Source organism: Wyeomyia smithii, chromosome 2 (genome assembly GCF_029784165.1).
Source record: "Wyeomyia smithii strain HCP4-BCI-WySm-NY-G18 chromosome 2, ASM2978416v1, whole genome shotgun sequence".
Lineage (NCBI taxonomy): Eukaryota > Metazoa > Arthropoda > Insecta > Diptera > Culicidae > Wyeomyia > Wyeomyia smithii.
Window position 1 is genome coordinate 41,151,122 of NC_073695.1, and position 23,357 is coordinate 41,174,478.

At 35.9% G+C, this 23,357-nt stretch overlaps 2 protein-coding genes across 5 annotated transcripts in view; one reads left to right on the plus strand and one right to left on the minus strand.

The window, feature by feature from the left end:
* The window catches only part of LOC129720890 (fibrinogen-like protein 1), a 368,457-nt gene continuing 345,100 nt past the window's right edge, over positions 1–23,357 (minus strand). The window contains exons 3-6 of one of the 4 annotated variants that reach the window (XM_055672777.1): positions 9,041–9,307; positions 8,636–8,973; positions 8,344–8,572; positions 6,064–8,282 (exon numbers count right to left, since the gene is read on the minus strand). In XM_055672777.1, coding sequence (XP_055528752.1) covers positions 8,171–8,282; positions 8,344–8,572; positions 8,636–8,973; positions 9,041–9,307 — 946 coding nt within the window. In that variant the 3' untranslated portion in view covers positions 6,064–8,170. Of the gene's footprint in view, positions 190–258; positions 880–946; positions 8,283–8,343; positions 8,974–9,040; positions 9,308–9,373; positions 9,486–23,357 lie in introns of those variants that run through there. The other 3 variants (XM_055672779.1, XM_055672778.1, XM_055672776.1) reach the window with 3 other exon arrangements.
* LOC129720892 (microfibril-associated glycoprotein 4-like) lies at positions 8,995–10,871 on the plus strand. The gene is made up of 3 exons (XM_055672780.1): positions 8,995–9,794; positions 9,849–10,523; positions 10,583–10,871. Exons 1-3 carry the CDS (start codon positions 9,640–9,642, stop codon positions 10,698–10,700), a joined length of 948 nt encoding a protein of 315 aa, XP_055528755.1. The 5' UTR covers positions 8,995–9,639; the 3' UTR covers positions 10,701–10,871.

Here is a 23,357-nt window from a genome sequence, read left to right on the forward strand (position 1 = left end):
ATCTAATTCGAACCATTTATGCTATTTATTCAAAAACTGATGTATCGTAATTACACATGCCTATGAAATAAGTTCTAAATTTCCCGGATCATAATTTTACACCATTGTAGGTTTCCATCGCGATGGAAGGTGTTCCAACTCATCGCCTCATAGCCGCCCCTATCTCGAGTATATTTCCCATTAAGATTGCTAAAAATTAGCGCAAAAAGAACAGCAATGTAAATTGTACGTTTCTATCCAAATATCAAGCAATACTACCTGCGAAAACATTGGTAATACCACCAGGCTCCGTGTGCTAACTTGGCACAGCTGTCGATATAGATATCATTGTCTCGATCAAACGTCGAAAATTTCATACCTCTATGGCCCTCTAGCCCATCTCCGCCAGTTCCGGTGTACGCGCCCAGCTCTGCCAAAACGTACTGCTCTGCTTCACTACCAATGCGAAACACGCTGTACTTTGCATTTCTCTTTTCTTGACTAAAATCTGCAAACTCAAACAATATCTCATGTCGTTTGTTAGTTGTAAACAGATGAATTCGATCTAGACCGAACCAAAATTCTCCGTTCAAACTGCCAAACCCGTTCTTGTATTCCGTCCAGTTGCGATAGAAATTTTCTGAACCATTAAAACGATGCTGTATTATCATCCAGCCTTTGCCGTAGGAATTTGTTTCACAAAGGGCATTGAATGGCTGGGATGCTTCTGTTGGTTTCAGCAACCATTGTTTCGACGCTCCTGAAGGAACCTTCGAACATGACTCAAAGGTTTCACTCGATGTGCTAATGGTGGTGGTTTCTACTGGTTCCTCACCTGACTCTACCTTTGTCCTTTTTGTAGTCATAAAATTGGTGAGATGTTCTTCCAAAAGCGCCATTCTTCAACGAAACATTTATTCGACAGCATTCGTCGCCATTAACTGATAAGAAATATAGCAATACTCACTTCAACTCCAGTTGCTCCAATTTGGTAAGAATCAGTTCCATGCCAAAGCCGCACTGTTCTGTTCCGACAAAATCCGCTGTGGACGAAGAGCCGCAAATCGCGATCGTCGAAAGCAGCGTTAGAATAAACCAGAGGCTAGATTGAGTCATAATGGAAGGAAGAATTGTGATCGGGTTCTTAGTCTCAATTGTTATCAGTTAATTATGAGAACTCGTAGTTTTCTAGCTGACACAATCTGGTTCGGCAATGTTGGAAGTCAGTTATATTTCGGACCGTGTTTTTTATTTCTCGAAATTTGACTTTTGAAAGAGCGAAGTTCATTTTTTGTTTACTCAAACCTGTGGATTATTGTAGAACGAGTTGTAAGATGAAAAATAAAACTTTGAAGCGACTGATAATTGATTTAGATAACAGTCGGTAGTCTTTTACATAAATGGATAATTCCAGAATCAGGATAGTGCCGAGACCGTAAATCGATCCCCGATACCATTTTTAAAATCAAAGTTGGCGTCTTTTTGTTTACGGAAAACAGTTTTAGATGACAACATTCAACATTCGGGAGAACAGTAATCTGCTTCCATTTTTCTACCATGGAATGGGGTGAAGTTGATCACTTTTCACAATATTTTTCGTAACAGTATTTATTTGAAATATGTGTCCAAGAAATTCTGAGATTCTCTAAGGTCCTATAGGATAAATCGGGGTGAAATCGATCACCCATGAAACTCTTACATTCTATTGGAAATGTGCTATTATTGTACATGGTGAATGATGATTTTTTAAAGAAAACTCTCAGTCCTTTGGAAACGAAAACAACGATACTTCTGTCAAAATCTGTTCATTGTAGCTCTTGAGGTGAAATTTACTAGTTTTGCTATTATTTGATAATTGTTTGACCGGTTTGTTATATAAGGTCAAGAAATAATTTAAAAACTTTCCATTTTTTGTAATTTTGTGGTAAATCATCAGTACAATGACGATATACTACTTTCATGAAACTTTACTCAGTACTCTAAGTTTAGAGTAATTTACGATGAATTGAGTTAACTCTGGCAAGTACGGGATTCGTGCAGAAGTGAGGACGCCAGGACACGTAAAAATTATGTAGTGTTGTAAATTCAGTATCTTTTGACACATGCTTCATATTCCGAGTTTGTAGGTAAATAATTAGGTCCCACAGATCGATTTCATCTCATTTCATGCTACAATGGTTATCGATTTCAACGCGTCGGAATAATTATTCGAAAAATGCTGCAAACAGAGCCATATTAAGGGTTGTGACCCCATTTTCAATTGTCAAAATTTTCATGAAGAAATAGTGGAACTGCTCCATTATTCATCTCATTAAGCCGATATTCACGAAGAATACACGGTTTAAATACCAAACTTTCACGAAATCATTGAACAAATAAACTAAATATGCTTATGTGCTCTTATGAAATCGTTCAGCATTATGTATTTAGTAAAATTAGCTAGATTTATCCTGAATTTTGTAAAACAAACCATTTTTCACAACGCTTTCATATCCATCTCAAAACTTAAATTACTGCTCAATTATTCATCTCACGACGCCCCCATATTCATCACACTGTTAATCATGAATGAATAACATTATCATGAATGAACGTAGCCGCAGCCCGTCGTAGTAGGTTACCTAGATATTCGCTGTAGTTGTTTACGTGCAAAATTAGTAACCTAGGTAACCACTTCAGTGCTGTAGATTTATGTCAATTATGTCAGAATAATTTAACATTTTCAGTATGATTTTTTCGTATTAACAGAAACTGATTTGGCAACTTTTAATTTTCTTCAACACAGTGAGAACAGATGAAAATACATACAGTTGAAATTTAGGAATTGTTGAAATTCATCTCATATATTTTTGCTAATTAAAGCTTGTTTTTGGAAATTTGAGGTGAACATTTCAAAGAGTGTTCTTAGTGTAGTGAGTGATTTTGTTTAGTGATTAAAATAAAAAGTGGTCCGCTAGTGATGAAAAAAACTTTGGTTGGCTGCTGAACGAGTCCCGTTGTAGCAGAACAATGCGCGGATTTTGTTTCCTGAGGTAGGTGATTGAATTAAATGAGTTTTCGAGTGCAGATGCCCTATAATATCAAATATAGTGCTTTCAAGAGAGTTTTTGAGGATTATACTTTATGAGGGATCTAAAGTGAACTAAGAAGATTCCATTCCATGGATAAGCAGATTGTTTTAAGAAGAGAATATGCATTTTTTTCTATTTTCAATTGTGTTTTCATGTTGTATGAGATGAATAGATGGGCTGAGATGAATAATGTAGCAGTTCTTCTACATCATACAAAAATATAAGTTTTAACAGAAGTTTTATTTAAATTTCAGTGTCACGATTTTCTTTGTGTTTCTAATTTTTTTATTTGGTTATGAATCGTGGAAAGTGAACTTTTGTTAACGCTGACCGTGTTTCCTTAAAATATTCAAAAACAACCCAGCGTGGATATTTCCGGAAGCGGGATGATGTTCACGGACAGGAAAACAATTTCAGATGTCTTTTTGAATAAACTGTGCATATTTGTATATAGATGTTATATTCGTTGCATGGATAGTTAAGAACAGATGGATAAACACTTTTATTTTGACGTAGAACTACGTCTCTCAGGATGTTCGCCTACATAAGAACGTAAAATGAAAATCTAAGAATGGATAAAAAGCAGTTCTACAAAAAAATGTCCCAGTTATAATTTTTTTTAAACTGTCATTTTTGATTTGGCTGGAACTTTGCATAGACGTTTCTAAAGGCAAAAGATGTCATTTTGTGCTATTGGTTTATGTTTTTTGAGCACGACTCATTGTTGAGAAGCCGTTGAAAAATGCTATTTAATTTTTCTTCAAAAAAACACAATTTTTATTAGAGTGTATATTTTTTCGGAATGACAAAATTATTATTTACAACTTTGCCGAAGACGTCACACTGATCAAACAAACCGGTTTGGCCCTAAAAGTATTTGTAATCATCAATACCTTTCCGAAGTAGCATTTTCCAATAGCTTCTCAAAAATGAGTCGTGTTCCAAAAAATTAAACCTTGTGTTATTGGTTCAATATATTGGAACACGACCTGGTATTTTTTGTCTATGGAAACGTCTATGCAGTTTCAGCCGTTTTTTTATTGTGAAATTGCTCTGAAGTGAAAACTATATCCAATTTCAAATGCCAATAAGTCGGGTAGTTTTCAACGGTTTTCTTCGTTCTAGTAGCAATCGATGGGAGAGTCATATATGTATCCGCTCAAATGCGGAAAATGGTAATTTGATTATTCGAGTTATTAACTATTAAAATTTGTGAAGCCTTTGTGAAATGAGAATTTCGTCTTCCGATTGATCGTCTATTGCTTGCTTTCTCTAGCACGGTCGACATATACAAATCGAAATTATATACATACTAAACCGGGTATAGTTACAGAGTCCGCTTTGGCAAGCAGATGGTCGTGAGTTAGAATCTTAGTAGAGTTAGGCCATTTGATGTCTCAAAAAGACTTAAACATGGGTGCATTTTCAGGCTTTCCAACCACTTACACTTCCTTTGCGCTGAATTTTAAGTCACTCTTATAATAAAACTGGCCAGAAAAACTTCTCCAGGCAATTGAAATTGATGATTCGGCAGGAGGAACGAAGCTCGGTATAGTAGAGCAATACGCGTGTAAAAGGAAGGGTAAAATCATTACACACAAGCACGAATAAAATAATAATAGGCATGCCACTTCTCAATAGCGGTATTTCTTATAATGGAAGTGCAGGATACAGAAGACACCCGAGCATATTTCACAATAAATCAACAATAGTGGTCGCAGTTAGGAAGTCTAGATAGAAAAAAACGGGTATTCATCGCTCTTTGGGTTATATAAGCCCGTCTCTGCTTAAACCAACCAAGGCACGATTGAGTGTTTGTGGCTTTAAGGTTCTATTTAGAGAAAGCAATCAAACCGATCATTTTATTAGTAAATGGCGACTAGGATGGTCCTAAATAAGTAGCAGCTTAAGCGGTAGGTGCAGCGGCACTACTTCTTCTTCTAGTAAAATGTTGCCTTTGTGAAGTAGCAGCTACATCAGTGGTAGGCAGCGTTGCTAAGCGAGCGAGAGGCAAAACCTTTCCAATCCTGTCTGCTTGAGAATGAGACGTGTGCTATGCTCCTCCAATTGTTTGCACACACATTTTCGAGAAACTATTCGTTATTCACGCACTCGTCAGAGCAGTAGCCAGCATTCAACCGCTCGTCAACTTTTTTAGTGACATGCGAGTAGGAATACTCGCTTGCCAAGCAGTTTTGCTTCGGACACCGACAGCCGAGAATGGGGTATAGTATCATATACCGGAACGTGACTACTAGGGTGGGGAATCGTTATATGGGAAAAACAAAACTTGATAGCAGAAATGATAGCTTGGTGCATTGCAAATCAAATTTATATGGAGATTTGTATGGAAAAAACAACTTTTTTGCATTTTTCATTCTAAAGAGCTCAAAATGGCCCAAACCATAGGTTTCATGACTTGAAATGGTAGGTTTTTTGATGCCTAACAACTTAGCCGAAGACACAAAAGAGCTAGGGTGTGCCAAAAAAATACTAGAGCTGATTAAAGTTGATTATGTCGAAATTTTTGTTACAAATCATTTTTTCTGCCAACACTGTACCACAGTGTACCGGCGTCAGTCAGATTTCCATTAGAAGTAACCTCTAAAACACGTTGTAGATTCTACCTACGCCTAGAATATTGACCTCAATTTGTTTGCTTGATCCAGCTGAGTGTATAAACTCGTTACGACAGGTTACTACTGATGGGAATCCTACTGTCCCCGGTACATTGGTAATGTTGGCAGAAAACAAAATTTTCTGCATTAAAATCGACATACTCAACTTTAAACAGCTATAGCTCGTTTTAGGGACATCCAAGCCCTTCAGTGTCTTTTGTAAAGTTGTTAGGCATCTAAAATACTATACTTTAACAAAATGTAGTGCATTCTTTGAGCATTATTGAGCTCTCTAGAAAGGTAAATGCAAAAAGTAGGGTTTCCCATATAAATTTTCATACAAATTTGAAATGCAATGCGCCAAGCGGAGACAAAACCAATTCACTTCCGGTAAATTTAGGGTTGTTCGGGGCCCCGAAAGGAACCAAAAAAACTTGGTTCTGGAAAATCGATCACTTTGCCCCACTCTAGTGACTACCAACTCGTCCAAATATTTTTCACCACTCCGCTTCATCGCGTCACTCCGCATCATGATAATGCATCTTGAATCAAACATTTTCGGCTGGTCGCACTCGCGAGTAGGGGAGTGCACGCGAGTAGGAGAGTATACGAGAGTGTGTGTCCATGATTTCAGGAGCAAACGGCGGCTTACGTTCGTACGAGAAAACTCGCAAGCATCAACATTCAGTGGTGCGCAAGGAAAGAAGTGAAAAAGAACGCGAAACAGTTTGAATGGAGTATCTCCAGTGTGTGATTTCGGTAGCAATGAGAACGCCACTTGCAGTATCGTATACTTTTTGTGGGCGAGTTTAATAACATTGGTGGTAGGTGCATGGGCCGATACTTCCTCCAGTGCAAAGCTCCGCCGTATGTTGTAGACACACGGACGGTTTTGGGATGCTAATAATCTTGATGTGCTGGCCGTGTCTATTTTTCATTGTGAAAATTGAACAGATGATTCTATGCCTTCGTCATACCATAATTTCCTTTGTCAGTTGAGAGTTTCGGCCTTCGTCCGATGAAGCTCTATAGATCATTGCACACGAAAAATAACCTCACTTTTCTGACACTTCCCACGGGCTCGTTTACAAGGTGTTCCATTCTCTTTTTATGTGATAGGAATGAACATAAATGATACGAGTACGAAAGAGGTGCGAAAACTCTCCGCCTTTGCGAATTCGTTACTGTGATCTTTTGGTTTATTCTTGAAAACGCAAGTTTTACTATGTAAACAAACCCGCGACAACTGTCAAATCTCTTCAAATCTTCTTCTTGTTTTGTGACGTCATCGTGCAATGAGCTATGTAAACAGCCTTCCACTTTGTTATCACAAATTCACACTGAGATTTGGTAATATTATTTGAATAAAATGTTTACAAGATTCCTTCAAATATTTTGCTTCTTCCCACCCTTCAAATAGATGATTCAATGACTTCGTCATACGCGAATTCACCATAACTCACGCTGTCGGGGTGCAACCAGCATCATATCCGATTTTAAATTTAACAACAAACTTTCTTCATGAATTAATTACATTTTTTGTCTTATGACTTACATTTTAAGTTCAAGTGAAGTAGGTAATCTATGTAATTTTTCGAGGATGCGAAAAATGAACATCCTCATCCAGACGAAAATTAAATATATTGCCTTCTTTACTAAAACATAAAATATTTTGAAAGAACGAAAAAAAACCTGCAAAAAATGCTTGAAAACATAAAATTGATAATGATTTATGTATTAATAAGCCATGCCCCTTCGGCTAAGGCCAAATAGCGGAATAGGGCTGCCGTGGGCTAGAATTTTGACGTAAGTGCCAGAAGTACAAAATCGCTTCAGAAGGGATTTATTCACAGAAGACACAGAAGCGCTTTATTTCACATTCTAATCTGATAGAATCTAAGTAAGTGTGTTAAAGAATATATCTCATTGCATTAGCACGTTAATTTTCATAAATAAATTGAGTTCTCATGTCAACGTCACTCTTCTTGCATAATAGCAAAACCATTTCAACGTTTTGCACGAAAAGTGACGTTGGTGCACCTGAATAGTCTAGTTCAGTGGTTTCCTACCGGAGGTCAGCGGCCGGCAAGGGGGCTGCGAAGCTTTTGGGAAAATTGACGAGTAGTTAAGATTTCTTACTAGATACCTCTGTGAAAGCGGATTTCAATTCATCTGCGTATTAGGGCCAAGACGTTAAACAAATTAGACTTGCAGGAATGTATGAGAATGACAAACGCAGATTTGTATTGCAAAACTTGCTTTAAGGTGAAACGGGACGTGGTCGCGATCAACTCGAATTTTGCAATTTAATTTTTTCTTGATTTATAAAGACTACGTACATGAAACTTTGATCAATTGTTTTCACAACTGTTGCATGCCTGAAGTAGCAACAGCACTAAAGTTTATTTAGTGGAAGCCGAATTTTTTACGATCAAAATATAGAAGTAAAAAGAACTCTAACCTCAAAAATTGTATAGGAAAAGGCCACAATCCCGTTTCACCTTAAGTTTCTCGTATCATAATTTTACACCATTGTAAGCTTTCACTGACGTGAAAGGTGTTCCAACTCATCGCGTTATATCCCTTATCGCGAGTATATTTCCCATTCAGATTGCTGAAAACCAAAAAAGAACATGAATGTAAATTTGATCTATCCAAATGTTAAACAACTTCACCTCTGTAAACACCTGTTATACCACCAGGCTCCGTGTGCCAACTGCGCACAGCTCCCAGGATAGTTATCATTGTCTCGATCTAACGTCGAAAATTTCATTCCTCTATGGTGATCTAGCGAATCGCCGGCAGTTCCGGTGTAAGCGCCCACCTCTTTTAAAACGTACTCTTCTGCTTCACTACCTATGCGAAATACGTTGTACTTTGCATTTCTCTTCTCTTGACTAAAATCTGCAAACTCAAACAATATCTCATGTCGTTTGTTAGTTGTAAACTTATGAATTCGATCTAGACCGAACCAAAACTCTCCGTTCAAACTGCCAAACCCATTCTTGTACTCCGTCCAGTTGCGATAGAAATTTTCTGAACCATTGAAACGATTCTGTATTATCATCCAGCCTTTGCCGTGTGGATTTGTTTCACAAAGGGCATTGAATGGCTGGGATGCTTCTGTTGGTTTTAGCAACCATTGTTTCAACGCTCCTGAAGAAACCTTCGAACACGACTCAAAGGTTTCACTCGATATGCTAATTGTGGAGGTTTCCACTTGTGCAACATCCAACTCCACTTTTGTTGATTTTGTAGTCAACAACTCGGTTAGATTTCGATTTTGCTCTTCCAATAACACCATCCTTCAACGAAACGTTCATCCGACAGCATTCATTGCCAGAAACTGATAAGAAATATAGCAATACTCACTTCAGCTCCAGCTGTTCTAATTTGGCAAGAATCAGCTCTATGCCTAGGCAGCACTGTTGTCCCTCGGCTAGATCCGAACTGCAAATCGCGATCGTCAAAAGCACCGTTAAAGAAAGCCAAAGGCAAGATTTAGTCATGATGGCAGAAAGAATTTCGATCGGGTTCTTAGGCTGAACTGATGTCAGTGAACAATCAGAACTCGAAAATTTCTGTGTGACGTGGATTGGATTGGAAATGTTGGAAGCCAGCTGTATTTCGGATCTTTTTCTAAAAGAGAAAGAATTTTGGTTTTGGCGATTGTATTTGCGTTAATTGATAGTATTGCATCGATACCAGCATTTTGTAAAGCAATAATAAGAATAAAGGCCTGTTTAATAAATTGAAATGAAAAATTCACATAGAATAAGTTCTACGCGTATTTTAATATTACGTGATCGACGAACAACTCCATAGGCAATGCAAAAGAGGATGTTCATTCATAACCATTGTGAATCCCCTCATTATCATTCGTTCTTATCATTACCCGAGACCAGCCAGTAGTGCAGTGAAAGCGTTGTAAGTCCGCGAAATAACACGCGTGACAATTTCAAACTGCAACCATGGTAACCGGGAGCCTAGTAAGCTGTGTGGCAATTGTATTGGCGGTTCTAGCCTGCCTCCTGATAGACCGATCGAAACAGGAAGATCCGGCTAATGCGAATTTTGGTTTTGGTTTGGAATTGATTCTTACCAAATTGGAAGAAATGAATCTCAGGTGAGTGCTTTAGCTTGAGAAGTTTTAAAACTGACTTCCCCGCCATGATTGTAGAATTATGAACCTAGAACAGCAGAATCGAGAACTCACCGAAATGCTGAACAAAACCGTAAGTTGTTCCAAGCCGACAGTTCCTCAGCCAACAATAGCTAGTGTTAAATCTAACCAAACCAGTAGCGGGGTCGAAATAGTGGCTCCTCAAGCGTTTGACGAAGCGGATGTATACCGGTCTTGTTCTGAAATTCCTCTCGGAAAAGCAGGGAAGTATTTACTCCGTCCTGTTGAAGATTCCGAACCTTTCTATGGTTTGTGTGATAATACCTACGGAAATGGTTGGATGGTAGTACAAAATCGATTTAACGGTTCGGAAAACTTCTACCGAAACTGGACAGATTACAAAAACGGATTTGGCAGTTGGGAAGGCGAGTTTTGGTATGGCTTAGATCGGATTCATCTGTTTACCAGCAATCGAAAGCATGAGATAATGTTTGAATTGATGAGTTCTGGCGGAACAGTGGCCGCTCCCCGCTATAACCATTTCGATATTGGCAATGAAACGGAAGATTATAAAATAAAGGACCTGGGTTCGTTTTCTGGCAGTGGCGGTGATTCATTTTCATACCATAAGGGAATGAAATTTTCAACACATGATCGTGATAATGATCAATATAATATGAATTGTGCGAAAAATTATTACGGTGCATGGTGGTATAAGAGTTGTTATCATAGGTAACGTAGGGATAGTATTTCTTGAAGAGGGGTCATATCAATGTTTTCAATTTTTTTAGCAATCTTAATGGCAAGTACATTAGCGGCCAAGTTGATCACAAGTCCATGTGTTGGAATTCATTCCCCAAATCGAACGAGGGCTTGCAGCGTTCCAAGATAATGATACGCGAAGTTTGAGGCACAGGATGGTAGATGACGTTACAAAATCCACTACTTTTTCTGAATTCCTACTTAATCACTTGTGGCGGTTTTGTTCAAATAAATTATGTATAAATTTGAAGTTAACTTATCAAGATCATAATTCTTCAGCTGCAAAATTGATGTCACTTTTTTTAATCAATAATAGTATATTTGACACGGCACTGATGTCACTTTTGACAGCTCAATTTGATTTCCGAAATCCAGTACACCAGACTCGCATTCTGATATCGTTTTGTTATATATTTAGTAGTTATTAAAGTACCTAACTCTTTGTTACATACTCGGTTCACCCTCGCATCCTAACAGTGACTATAAACCATCTTACCAAATCTTTTTAACCTCAGCTTTCTGACAGTTAGTGGTACCTTTGTTTGCCTTCTGGACTTTGTGTTTTCTGGTAGTACGATCGTGTGCGTAGTTGAAATGCTGCTAAATTTATAATTGTTATCAGTATACTGAGAACGAATCTACATCGCTCGGAGATAAACCATGATGAGTAGAACATGGTATAACGGTTTGATCAAAAAGTAGGCGCGGGTGAGGTAGTTGTTTACGTAGGAGGGATGGAGACGAAACGTCTCTAAGTGACAGCTAACAATTTCTCTTATAACAACAGCCGATTCGTTTTTGCTTTCTCGTTTGTGGCAAAATTTACTTAATTGTCTAGCGATTACAATAGAGGGTTCATGGCGGCAGATTTTATAATCTTGATGCAGAAATTGGAGAAAGGTGCAAAGAAGTGCTGAATTTGTGCATTTAACATGAACTTTTAAAACCAACGTGTGAAATAGCAAACTATTTGTGCATCAGTTGCAAAGTACGTTTAGTATTGTTTGATTCATTAAAAAACTGAGACCATGCATTTCAATAGGTAAATTGCTGGAAATGATGCAGCTCTAGAATATACAGATGCTAACGCAATGATTCGATAAAAAATTTTCTAGTGAAAGCGGCATTTTATACCGACTTATTAAAGTAGTAGTGTCGCCCTTTAGCGTTGCGATCTAGGAAAAAACTACTGTTCGATTCCATATTAGACCACTTTCAACATAGCGTTATTCTTCAGTGACCCATCGAATAATTGTTTATCACTGTCGCGTTTATTCTGATTATTATCATCAGCTAATTTCTCAAATAATTAATTCACTCAGGCAAAACACTGGAAGCAAAACATGGTTTAATGTAAATCTAGTATTTGTTTAACTCCACTCACTTTTTAGAATTTAGAACGTTTAAATAATTGAAACTCGTGTTTTCAATTGAATTTACTGCTTTAGCAATCACCGGTGAAAATTGTTGATTCAATGTCGATGATTCCAAACAAACTGATGCCATGTCAACTGTTTTTTTCAACATGGCCGACACTTCTTTTTGACATATCGTTACACCATGTATCTATATCCTATACATAATGAGATAAACAAAGTTACCAGTAGCTGCCAAATTCAGATGCGTGACGTCACCTTGCGATGGTCTGTAACGGTGTTATGAAAATAAAAGTAGGCGAGAGGAGAAGCAATAGACCATCTTGCCGAATCTTTTTAACCTCACTTTTCTGATAGTTACTGGTAACTTTGTTTACATTTTGGACTTTGTGTTTTTTTCTGGTAGAGAAATCGTGTGCGTAGTTGAAATCCACGCTCAATTTATAACACCCCCAAAATCTGAAGGTATGGTCAAAATACGGTTTTTTGAACCTTAGCGCATATAATATTTTTTAACTCAGTCATTTATCAACCGATTTTCAATATTTTAACAGTTTTAGAAAAAAGACAAATAGAGCTTTCAAAATATATACAGGTTTTTACTAACACCAATAAAACATGTTGAGTTATTTGAGTTAAAATCTAATTTTTTGTACTTTTTCACGAAATTTTTCAATTCAATTTTAAATTTGTCGTCTATTTTTGTGAGAAATATACTACAATTTTGAAAGTACTTTCAATTCCGAATCAAATGAAAGTAGTTTTGTGAAAATCGGTTGATATTTGGCTAAGGTATATATTTTATAAGAAAACCAGAGTTTTGGGCTTCTATCACACAATTATTCCACGGGGCTACAAATGATGAAAAAATGCAAGAACTTTTGATGTGACTTAGTGTGGGTTGTAGGTTTAGTCAAGTGTTACTTGCGCGTTTACTTGAAGTTTTTCAAATAGCCCGAAAATTATAAGTTATGTTCAAAGCCCTGTTTTTACCTTAGCTCACGTTTTTATTTTTAATACGGTTATTTTTCTACCAATTTTTTATATTTTGGCTGTTTTGGAAAGGCGAAAAATAGAGCATTTGAAATTTATTCGCAATTTTTCACACATTTTTGTAATTATGAAGCTTCAATTGCTTTAAAATTTGGAAAGTTAGTTCTAGTACCAAACGAAAACAAGAGGTGTTGATGATGAAAATCTGTTATAATTTGGCTGAGAAATGATTTGACGAAATCTAAGTACATATATGATGGAAAACATCAGGCCATATCTCAGCCAAAACACTTACTGTTTTCGTTTGGCACTAAATGTACTTTTCAAATTCTACAGCAATTAAACCTCGTTCATTACAAAAATGTGTGAAAAATTGAAAAAATAACATAAACTAGGTATCTAGGGAAAAATAACATAAACTAGGTATCTTATTTATTGTAAAACTATTCATCACATATAGGTAAAATTTGGAAAAAAAATCATCTTATTTTGTTTAATATAAAACATCTTATTCTATTTAAAACTATAGGTGAACTCTTTAGACATATTTATATGTTTCAAGAGTTCTATTTTGCGCCTCTCCACATGGTTTTAACCATAACTAATATTTTTTTGGGGTATTTGAAAAACTTCAATTAAACGCGCAAGTAACATTTGACTAAACCTACAACCCACACTAAGTCACATCAAAAGTTCTTGCATTTTTTCATCATTTGTAGCTCCGTGAAATAATTGTGCGATAGGAGCCAAAAATTCTGGTTTTTTTTTTTAAATATATAACTTAGCCAAATATCAACCGATTTTCACAAAACTACTTTCATTTGATTCGGAATTGAATGTACTTTCAAAATTATAGTATATTTGTGGTATGTTTCTCACAAAAATAGACGGAAAATTTAAAATTTGATTGAAAAATTTCGTGAAAAAATCTGAAAAATTAGATTTTAACTCAAATAAATCAACATGTTTTATTGATATTAGTAAAAACCTGTATATATTTTGAAAGCTTTATTTGTCCTCTTTCTAAAACTGCTAAAACATTGAAAATCGGTTGATCAATGACTAAGTTAAAAAATATTATATGCCCTGAGGTTCAAAAAATCGTATTTTGACCATAACTTCAGCTTTTGGGGGTGTTTAGAAAATTTCTAGTATGAGCGAATGTTATACTCAACAAGACCTACAACCTACACTAAGTCACTTCAGAAGTTCTAAATCGCTGTAGCACAGTGTAATTGTTCTAAGTGTATTGGTATCGCACGCAGAACATTTAAAGGGCATTTTGGCACCAATAGGGTTTTTTTTAAAGAATACCTGCTTTTTCTTATACTAATCGATGACCGACCTTTCAGTAGGCATTACGTAATTTGTCTCAGATCTCTACGAGTTTTCTATGATTGTTTAATTGAATAATTACATATTATTTAAATTTTTACTAACTGGCAAATAATGCACAAAGTGATATTGCTGTTGCTGGCTTCTGAGGAATGTAGTCCTGGTAATGCACAAAGTGACATTCCTGCTACTGGATTGTTGAAGACATAAGAGCATTTTAATTCAATTTAATTTAAGTTTAAACCTAATAGTCAATTGATTTATCGCATCCGAATTAATGTGTTTTACTCGAATTTTAATTAACTTTCAATATGGACCGTGTTTACATAATTCCTATGTATGAAGACATTGTTTCGTGAAGTGTGAAGACATTTGAAAAATGACCTGGCCTCCCTGTGTCATGATTTCTTGGTGGTAGGGTTTGTCTCAAAATCACTTGCAGTTGTTAAAATTCTAAATTGATTTTTTCAATAGTTCTGATTTTTAAATTAAAAAAAGTCAATGGAATATGTTTGTCTTTTGACATTTCTTATCAAGAGAAAAAATAATTTACATCCCCTAAAACACCCTATTGCAGTGATCTCCTATTATTGACGTGGGACTACGTCTTTGTTTTCTGTACTGGGATGCATTCTGTAAAATAGGAAACGAAACTGACAAATGTTACGTCAGATTTCAAACGATAATAACAGCATAACCACATGATGGATAATAATAACCAATATATTGTTGGATAGATAAAACGTGTGACAATTTTATAATACGCTAGTCATCAGCATTGCTTCACTGCTTAACGGTGAAAATTGATGGAAAGTTACAAGCAAATTTACGCGAACAATGAACCAATCACACGCGAGCATTCCTAGCACAGATGATGTGAATGGACACCAACCATTCCGTGATATTTTCAGTTTCAATATAAAAAAAAAATGGACAGAGTTTCCCCGTCCCAACAGGTCAATTTAAGTTTGCTTCCATGAACTTAGACTAATTTGAAGTCTCGAAGGTAAAAATCTTTCGAAAAGTGTTGAAACAAGCCTTTTACTTGAACAATTTCTAAACCTGCTGTCAAAGAATAATAAAAACTGATGTCTTGAAAGAAAACATGCTGGTAAAAGCAACAATACCGTACAGTATAATATACATATTACTAAATGATCGTGATCGAAAGAGTAGATTTCTGAAAATACAAATTTATAGAAGCTTAACCCTCTCCCGCTCACAAGGTTCATCATTAAAATTTATAGCTTCACGAGAAAATTCAAACTAAACACTTTGTAAACTAACTAAAATTACTGTCAACTGTAGTATTTTGAAGAAAATGCCCAGTGATGCTTTGAGGCAGCATATAAAAGTTTATGGAACAATCGTAAGCACAACAAACTTTTTTTTGTCAAGATATGATGAATATAATTCTTGGTGCTCTAGAGTCCCCATGAGCGGGAAAGAGTTAAGAACCAGCGATTGCTTCTGAATGTTTTGTCGATTCACTAGGATCTACTCAGAATATTTGTTCACATTCAACATTGTCAGATTTCTGTTTTCAACTTAACAAATAATATTCTTACGTATATTAGCTCTCTTCGTGATACAGTGAATGTAATTGTTGGCAAATGAAAAAAAATTGTCAAACAAAAAACAGAAATTAATCATTTCGAGCTTTAACTTCTTTGTAATTGTTGATTGTTATGATTTTTCGCTGGAACTTGTTGATTATTTTGTTCAACCATCTTATGTTTCCCTATGAGTCAGCCTATGTAACGGCTTCGAAATTATTTCCATAATAAGATTTATGTAATCAATTAAATTTGATCAGAGTTAAATAAGACAAAATCATATATTATGATAACGTAGGTATTGTTGGATTTGGTTTATGAGGAAATAGAGTTAATTCTGGTTCAGACGCATTGTGAGAAATTCTTGCTTCTACAATAACAACGAAACCCTTGTGCCTCGTTAAATAAATGTTGTTCGCACAAAAAACCACTATACAATATCGTTAAGTGTAATCGAAGTTCTTTCGAGTGTTGCTCAATATATTTCTAAAAAGAAAATTTATGGAGAGGCTGCGTATAAAAAAATACTTAAACTACAGAACAAACGAATTCTTGCTGTCTGCAGATTCTGTAACCTTTGTAACTAAAAATCCTTCTAAATACAGTGTTTAGGCCCACGTCACCATTTCATACAACCCTAGGGCTGTATACCTTGTATATATTAAGGACACAACTGCATGAGCAAGTGAGCGGTTAATAGTTCATCTGAGTGAGCGAAATCGCTTTGATTCGCTCATTGTAGTTAACTCTAGTTTGTTTATGACTAGAAGATATGTTTTAGTAATAAATTCATCTTAGACATCTCTGTAATAATTGGAAAAAAGAGTTGCTTGCTCTTTTGGAGCATATTCCATCCATTCCTGGAGACTTGCATGGTAGGAAAAAGTCTATTTTCCATTCTACCTTCGATGTAATGAATTTGGAGCAGGCAAAGGATTTGGACCAAGCAGTATTTGAGTTTAGTTGTTTTTCGGTTTGATCCTGAATATTCATCAGTATTCAGTGGTCTATGTGACATCGAGCAAATTGTTCAGGAGAAGCAATTTTCGAAAAATCTCTGAATAAAATTCTGTTCAACGGATTCTTTCGAACAAAATGTTCTAATATAAAGTTTATGAAGTGGTTTAACATTGGGATACATAAAATTAACAGTTTCTTTGCGAAATCGGTGATTTTATCTCACCAATGTACATAGACCACTCTGGCTTCTTATATATATTCACTGGAATCCTCGAATCGTTTCGGAACAGAGTGGTCTATGTACACAAACCCGGTAAATGACAAAGAAAATGCAGTAAATCGTATAAAATGGCTAGTGTCACATGTTATATGATACATATAGCATGTCACATGTAAGATGTCACGTGTTACATTACATGTAACATAAGATATTACATAATATACTACATGTTACATTTTTCGTGTTACATTACGTGTAACATGTTACATATCACGTGTGACATGTCCAAAACAAGTGGCATGTTCCTTATCAATGTAATATGCTACATGTTACGTGTTACATGATCGTATTACATCGATTTATGTACATAGACCACTCTGTTCCGAAACAAAACGGCCATTCTGTTTCGGACGAATTTTCAACACGGAATAAATCAGCTTTAAAACTTGATTTTCCGAAACTTTCTTAATCTCCCAACTTCAGCTTCTTGGGTAGATGCGGTTTATGCAAAAAACTCATTTTCGAAAAAAATGGTCTTACGACCACTCAGTTCCGCAACGGCTCAAATAATGAAATTCTCGCGTAATTTTTCAAAAGGACCTATCTAACATTGAGAGACTCTCTTTGTTCACTTTCGCTTTGATTAATAACTATGTTATATTTTCCTTATCTCATAACACACAATGCATAGTAAGCAAGACAGTATAACAATCTCTCGATCAAAGGGAAGAAAGCTTGGAAAACATTTCAAATGACGACATTATTAACGAAACAAATTGAGAGAGGAGAGAATCTCTCATTGTTACTTAGGTCCTTTTGAAAAATTACGCGAGAACTGACCATTTTCCAGTATATTTTTAAATAATTTGGTTCATGTTGACTTTCCCTGTGACAGTGTTCATTCAAAACAAGTATGTACCCTATAAAAATAAATACGAGAATTCTTTTAAGTTCTATGACAAAAACCGGGGTGTAAGACTTTTCCTGTGACAGTGTTTATTCAAAACAAGTATGTACCCTATAAAAATAAATACGAGAATTCTTTTAAGTTCTATGACAAAAACCGGGGTGAAATTGATCACCAATGATATCTATGCAATCTACCGGAAATGAGGTACTATTCGATAAAGTAAGATCCTCTTTATATTTGGTCGCAGCTTTCTCGCTAGTGGCGGTTACGAGAAACCAATGACAGCGCACTGATGAGCAGGGCTGGAATTCACCTCAGTGCAGACACAACCACACAAATTTGTACACAACACATTTGCCATCAAACCGTGCGTGCCACTTCCGATATTTCGTTTGTGTTCTCTTTTCTCCATTCGCTCTTTTGTATTTCTTTCGCACCGAAAAAATACGACTGAGTACACTTTGGGCATTTGCCAAAATGTGCGACACCACACATTGTGTCTTACTTTGTGTGTTGCTTGGGGCAATGATTATCGGATTTGACAAACGAACGATTATTGTCTTATTATTTTTTTTTGGTTTCTCACTTCATTTGACTCCTACTGAAATAATTCAGGAGCTAATTTCCAGTGCTGCTCAATGGGTTTTGTTTCAAAACTAAAAATGGTTTTTCCCGGAGATAGCCGCAATATGTCTCGTACATGAGCAGTAGTGTGGCAATAGAAATCGACTGTTCGAGTTTCGTTTAGAAGTAGGGCTCAATAGTTTCGTCTTCGAAAAAAGTTCCCAGCCTAAACTCCAGCTCAATCTGACTTCGGGAACTCGAAAGCATTATTTTGTGACCAATGAAAAAAATGCACAGGTCGTTCAAAAAATTCTGAATATCAAAAAAATCTGATGCCAAATGCATGAAACATCGAGATCTGGTGTTATCCAAAAACAAAAAATGAAAAAATCGATCGGTTAAAGTTTCACTTTTCGACTGAAGGAACTTCTAAATGCGACGAAGGACAATTTTTTTTTTCCATACAAGTCATTACCACCCTAATGAACGGTATCAGTAGTGAATGCATGTAGCGATTGTATATGAATACCGGAACAGAAACATGTATGGACGTGCGTAATATGTCCTTAGAAACACGTCCACGCCATTGAGAATCGTGTTTAAATGAATTCTCGAAAATGTATATGGTCCTTCCTTGGTTCCTTTTCTCTGCTATTTTTTCTACCCGCAACGCAAACTGCTCAAACTGAAGCTCTTTGTTCTCACGCAATGTGTCACAAAAAGCAGCACAAAGTGTTGTTCCGTTCTCCCTCTCTTGAAATATTTCTCACTTGGTGATATCTTTCATAGTCATTTCGTTTTCGCTCTTTCTCTTTGTGCCTGTTGGTTGTCGAAATGTGTAGGTACCGTTCTCGTTGTGCCTTGACGTAAAATTCACACACTGAGCGCAATGAGTGTGCGAATGACAGCCCTGCTGATGAGAAAAGTGTGTTTACATAGTGGTGAAAGTTTTATGAAATTCGAGTCAGCGGATCAAAAGTTTTCAACGAACTTGGAAGGCGTGAGATTTTACACACTCACACACTCACAAATTCCCCAAATCAACCGTAAACAGCTTTCTAAAACGATTCAATGAAACTCTAATGCTGGATCGCGCTGATCACAGCAACCGCAGGAGTGGAACGATTGACAAGCAGCTACGATTGAAGGCCTGCAAAGCCGTTCGGACGTACCCTGCAATCACCCTGCGCGATTTGGCTTAGAAGTTCTCGGCTCCGTAAGTACAGCATTGTTCGACGAATCTTTTGGCGTGAATGTCAGCGCTCAACAGGACAATCAAGCAGAAGCCGGTTGCAAATATTGAATGGATCAACATGGCAGATAATGATTTTTGAACTAAAAAATATTGATCACAGCTTTTTTGGAAACTAAAATAACATAGTTTCAGGTTAAAATCTTTTCATTCTGGCTCACTAGATAAAATTTACTAATTATGCTTCTATTTGGCAATCGTTCGACTGATTTCTATTAGGACTAATAAGGTAAAAAATTAGCTATAGAATTGAAATTGTTGAGTCAATCATTAGTATTACATTATTGGTTTAGTACAGTTAACGTTGAAAATTAAATTTTTTGTGCTTTTATCAAAATTTACTTAACTATCTTAACTATTTACATAAAATCGTCTCCATGCCAAATGATTCGAAAACACGTAAAAACTTAATCGATAATTTTTCTATTTCAATGAAACTTTTCTAGGGGCCATCCACATACCACGTGGACAGCTTTGGGGGTAGGGGAGTTGGCTAATGTCCACGGTCCATACAATTTTTTTAGAATTTATATGAACAGTTTTCCACGGAGTGGGAGGGGGGGGGGGTCAAAATCGTTAAAATCTGTCCACGTGGTATATGGATGGCCCCCTACGTATTTAATATTGCAAAGCAAACAGCAAATTTGCTTTTTATAAAAATACTATGACACAGTGCAACAAAAATTGACTTTTTTTCTGCCTTGGTTTCTATATATAATTTTTTTGAGTATTTTGATGCAAAACCAAATTTCCCCGAGTTTGAACATAATTCAACTTAAGGGGCAACAACAGCGCCATTTTGAATTTTCGACAAATTGGAAATTTTCGATGTTTTTTCGACGCCATTTTGTTTTAAGACAAAATATCAAAATTCTAAAAGTTTGTCCACATATAAGCATCTTCTTACCCATCTAAAAAAACCTAAATTAATCCACCTAGCGGTCAGACCGAGCCTTTCTCATTCAAATTTATTATTTGTAAAAATAGATTTACATGGACGCTTCAATCCAATAAAAGTATATTCACCCAGCAAACCAGAAATCGTATAAGGATGTTAATTCTTAGTCGCTCAAATGTGCATGTCAAGTTTGAAATTACATAAGATGCAACATTAAATTTGTTTATATCGTATCAAATTTAGATCCTATTAAACGCAATATTAGGTTATATACAAAGCCATTTAACGTGTCATATAAAATTGTAAAATGCGTCAATCCTCTAAGTCGTATACAATGCAATACAAAGTTTCAAATGAGGCCATTCAAAATAGCATCCGAAGTTATACAAAATCATAAAGAATTTTTTTTTACAATGTACGTATATGGCCTTCAGATTTGTACACATAGGCGAATTTCATGCATCTTATATGGTAATTTTTTACCAAATAAGGGTTCACTTAACAGAGTTGAGCGCGAGTTATATGAACCAATTTGTTTGCTGGGCACTCTTTGGGCTCTAAAATATTGATGTTTTGATTGAAGAATAAAATATGAAATTTGACGTAATGTTAGTGCTTGAGAAATAACGAAATAAAAGAAATGACTTTTAATTTCGAACAATTTCATCACGAGCGATACCAGGAACGTTCAAATAGTACGAAACCACATTTAAATTATGTTGAGGCCACATATATTGATCGAAGCAGGTATAGTTTTAAATAGTCTTTGAATTTATTTTTGTTCCATAACTTTTGAACCTCATATCAAGTTGTTATGAAGTTAGTTATTCGTAAGTTTGAGAGATAACTCGTTCGTATGACACTAGTTATGTTAAATAAGTCGTGTAATATTTGAGATAATAGACTTTTATTGTTTTAACAATTGAATACATAACGGTTGCTTAAGTTCGATTTCTAATCAAATGAAATGGGAACGTATAGAGCAGCCAAATTATGAAACCACTTGTTCAATCATAATTCATCAGTTAACCTTCAACAATCCTGTTCATCTGATATCAATATTGTTCAAATCGGTTGTGTAGTTTCTGAGATAATGAAGTATCGTGATTTTCACATTTCGATACATTACAGACGAAGTTACAGTCCGATTACAGTCCAGAAATTCAATAGGATGTTAGGAGGCAGCAGGACCTCTAATTTGACACTAATTCAGTGAAAATCGGTTCAGCCATCTCTGAGAAAAATGAGTGAGTTTAGGTAGTCTTGTGAATATTTTTCTTTTCATAGCTGGATTTCACATTTTTGAACCTAACAGTCAAAGTAATAGTCCGATTGCAAAACAAATCAATAATGTCCTATGGGGCAACTGGACCTTCCATTTGACACCAATTTCATGAAAATCGGTTTAGCCATCTCTGAGAAACATGAGTGAGATTAAATAGTCTCGAGAACACGTTTCTTTCCATAACTTTTGAACCACATGTCCAATCTTTGTGAAATTCAAAAATTATGGGTTTTTAGGTAGCCCGTTTATTTGAAATTAATTTTGTTAAAATCGGTTGCGTAGTTTCTGAAATATTGATGTTTCGTGATTTTTACATTTTGATACATAACCTCTAAACTAGAAATCCGATTACAATAAAATTCAATAGGGTCTTATGGGGCAAATAGACTTTTCATTTGCAATTAATTTCATTGAAATCGGTCCAGCCATCTCTGAGAAAATCGAGTGAGATTGGGAGAGTGTTACACACACACACATACACACACACACACACATACAGAAAATGCTCAGCTCGTCGAACTAAGTCGAGTTATATACGACATTCGGCCTTTTGGAGCACTTTTATACCTTTAGTTTTTTTAGTGATTGCTATACCTTTCTAGGAGAAAGGCAAAAAGGTGCACATACACACGTACACACCCACACACAAACATACACACCTATACATGTATATATGCAGAAAATGCTCGATTCGTCGAACTGAGTCGAGTAGTATATGCCATTCGGCCATTTGGATCACTTTTCTACCTTTTAATGAGCCAGTGATCGTTAGGAGAAAGTCAATATGTTTACTTTCATTATGTGATTTCACGTTTTTATGAACAACGGACAAAGTTACAATCTGATTACAATGAAATTCAATAGCAACCTATGGGGCAACTAGACCTTTCATTTGACACTAATTTTGTGAAAATCGGTTCAGCCATCTCTGAGAAAAATGAGTGAGTTTAAACAACCTCAGGATAACTTTTCTTTACATAACTTTTGAACCATATGTTCAATCATAACGTAATTGGAAAGTTAAGGGTTCTGGTGACAGCCCGATCATTTGAAACCAGTTTTATTGAAATCGGTTGTGTGGTTTCTGAGATATTGATGTTCGGTGATTTTTACATTTTGATACATAACCTCTAAACTGAAAATCCGATTACAATGAAATTCAATAGCAACCTATGGCGCAACTAGACCTTTCATTTGCAATTAATTTTATGAAAATCGGTCCAGCCATCTCTGAGAAAAGTGAGTGAGAAAAAAAAGTTGCACATACACACACACACACACACATACACATATACATACATCGAGGGGAAAGGGGTCGAGTGGTATATGACATTCAGCCATTGGGACCACTTTTATTTCTTTGGTTTTTCCAGTGATTGCTATACCTTTCTAGGAGAAAGGCAAAACTGATCTTAAATCGGATAAAAACTGATAATATCGAGTATGTCTGAGCAT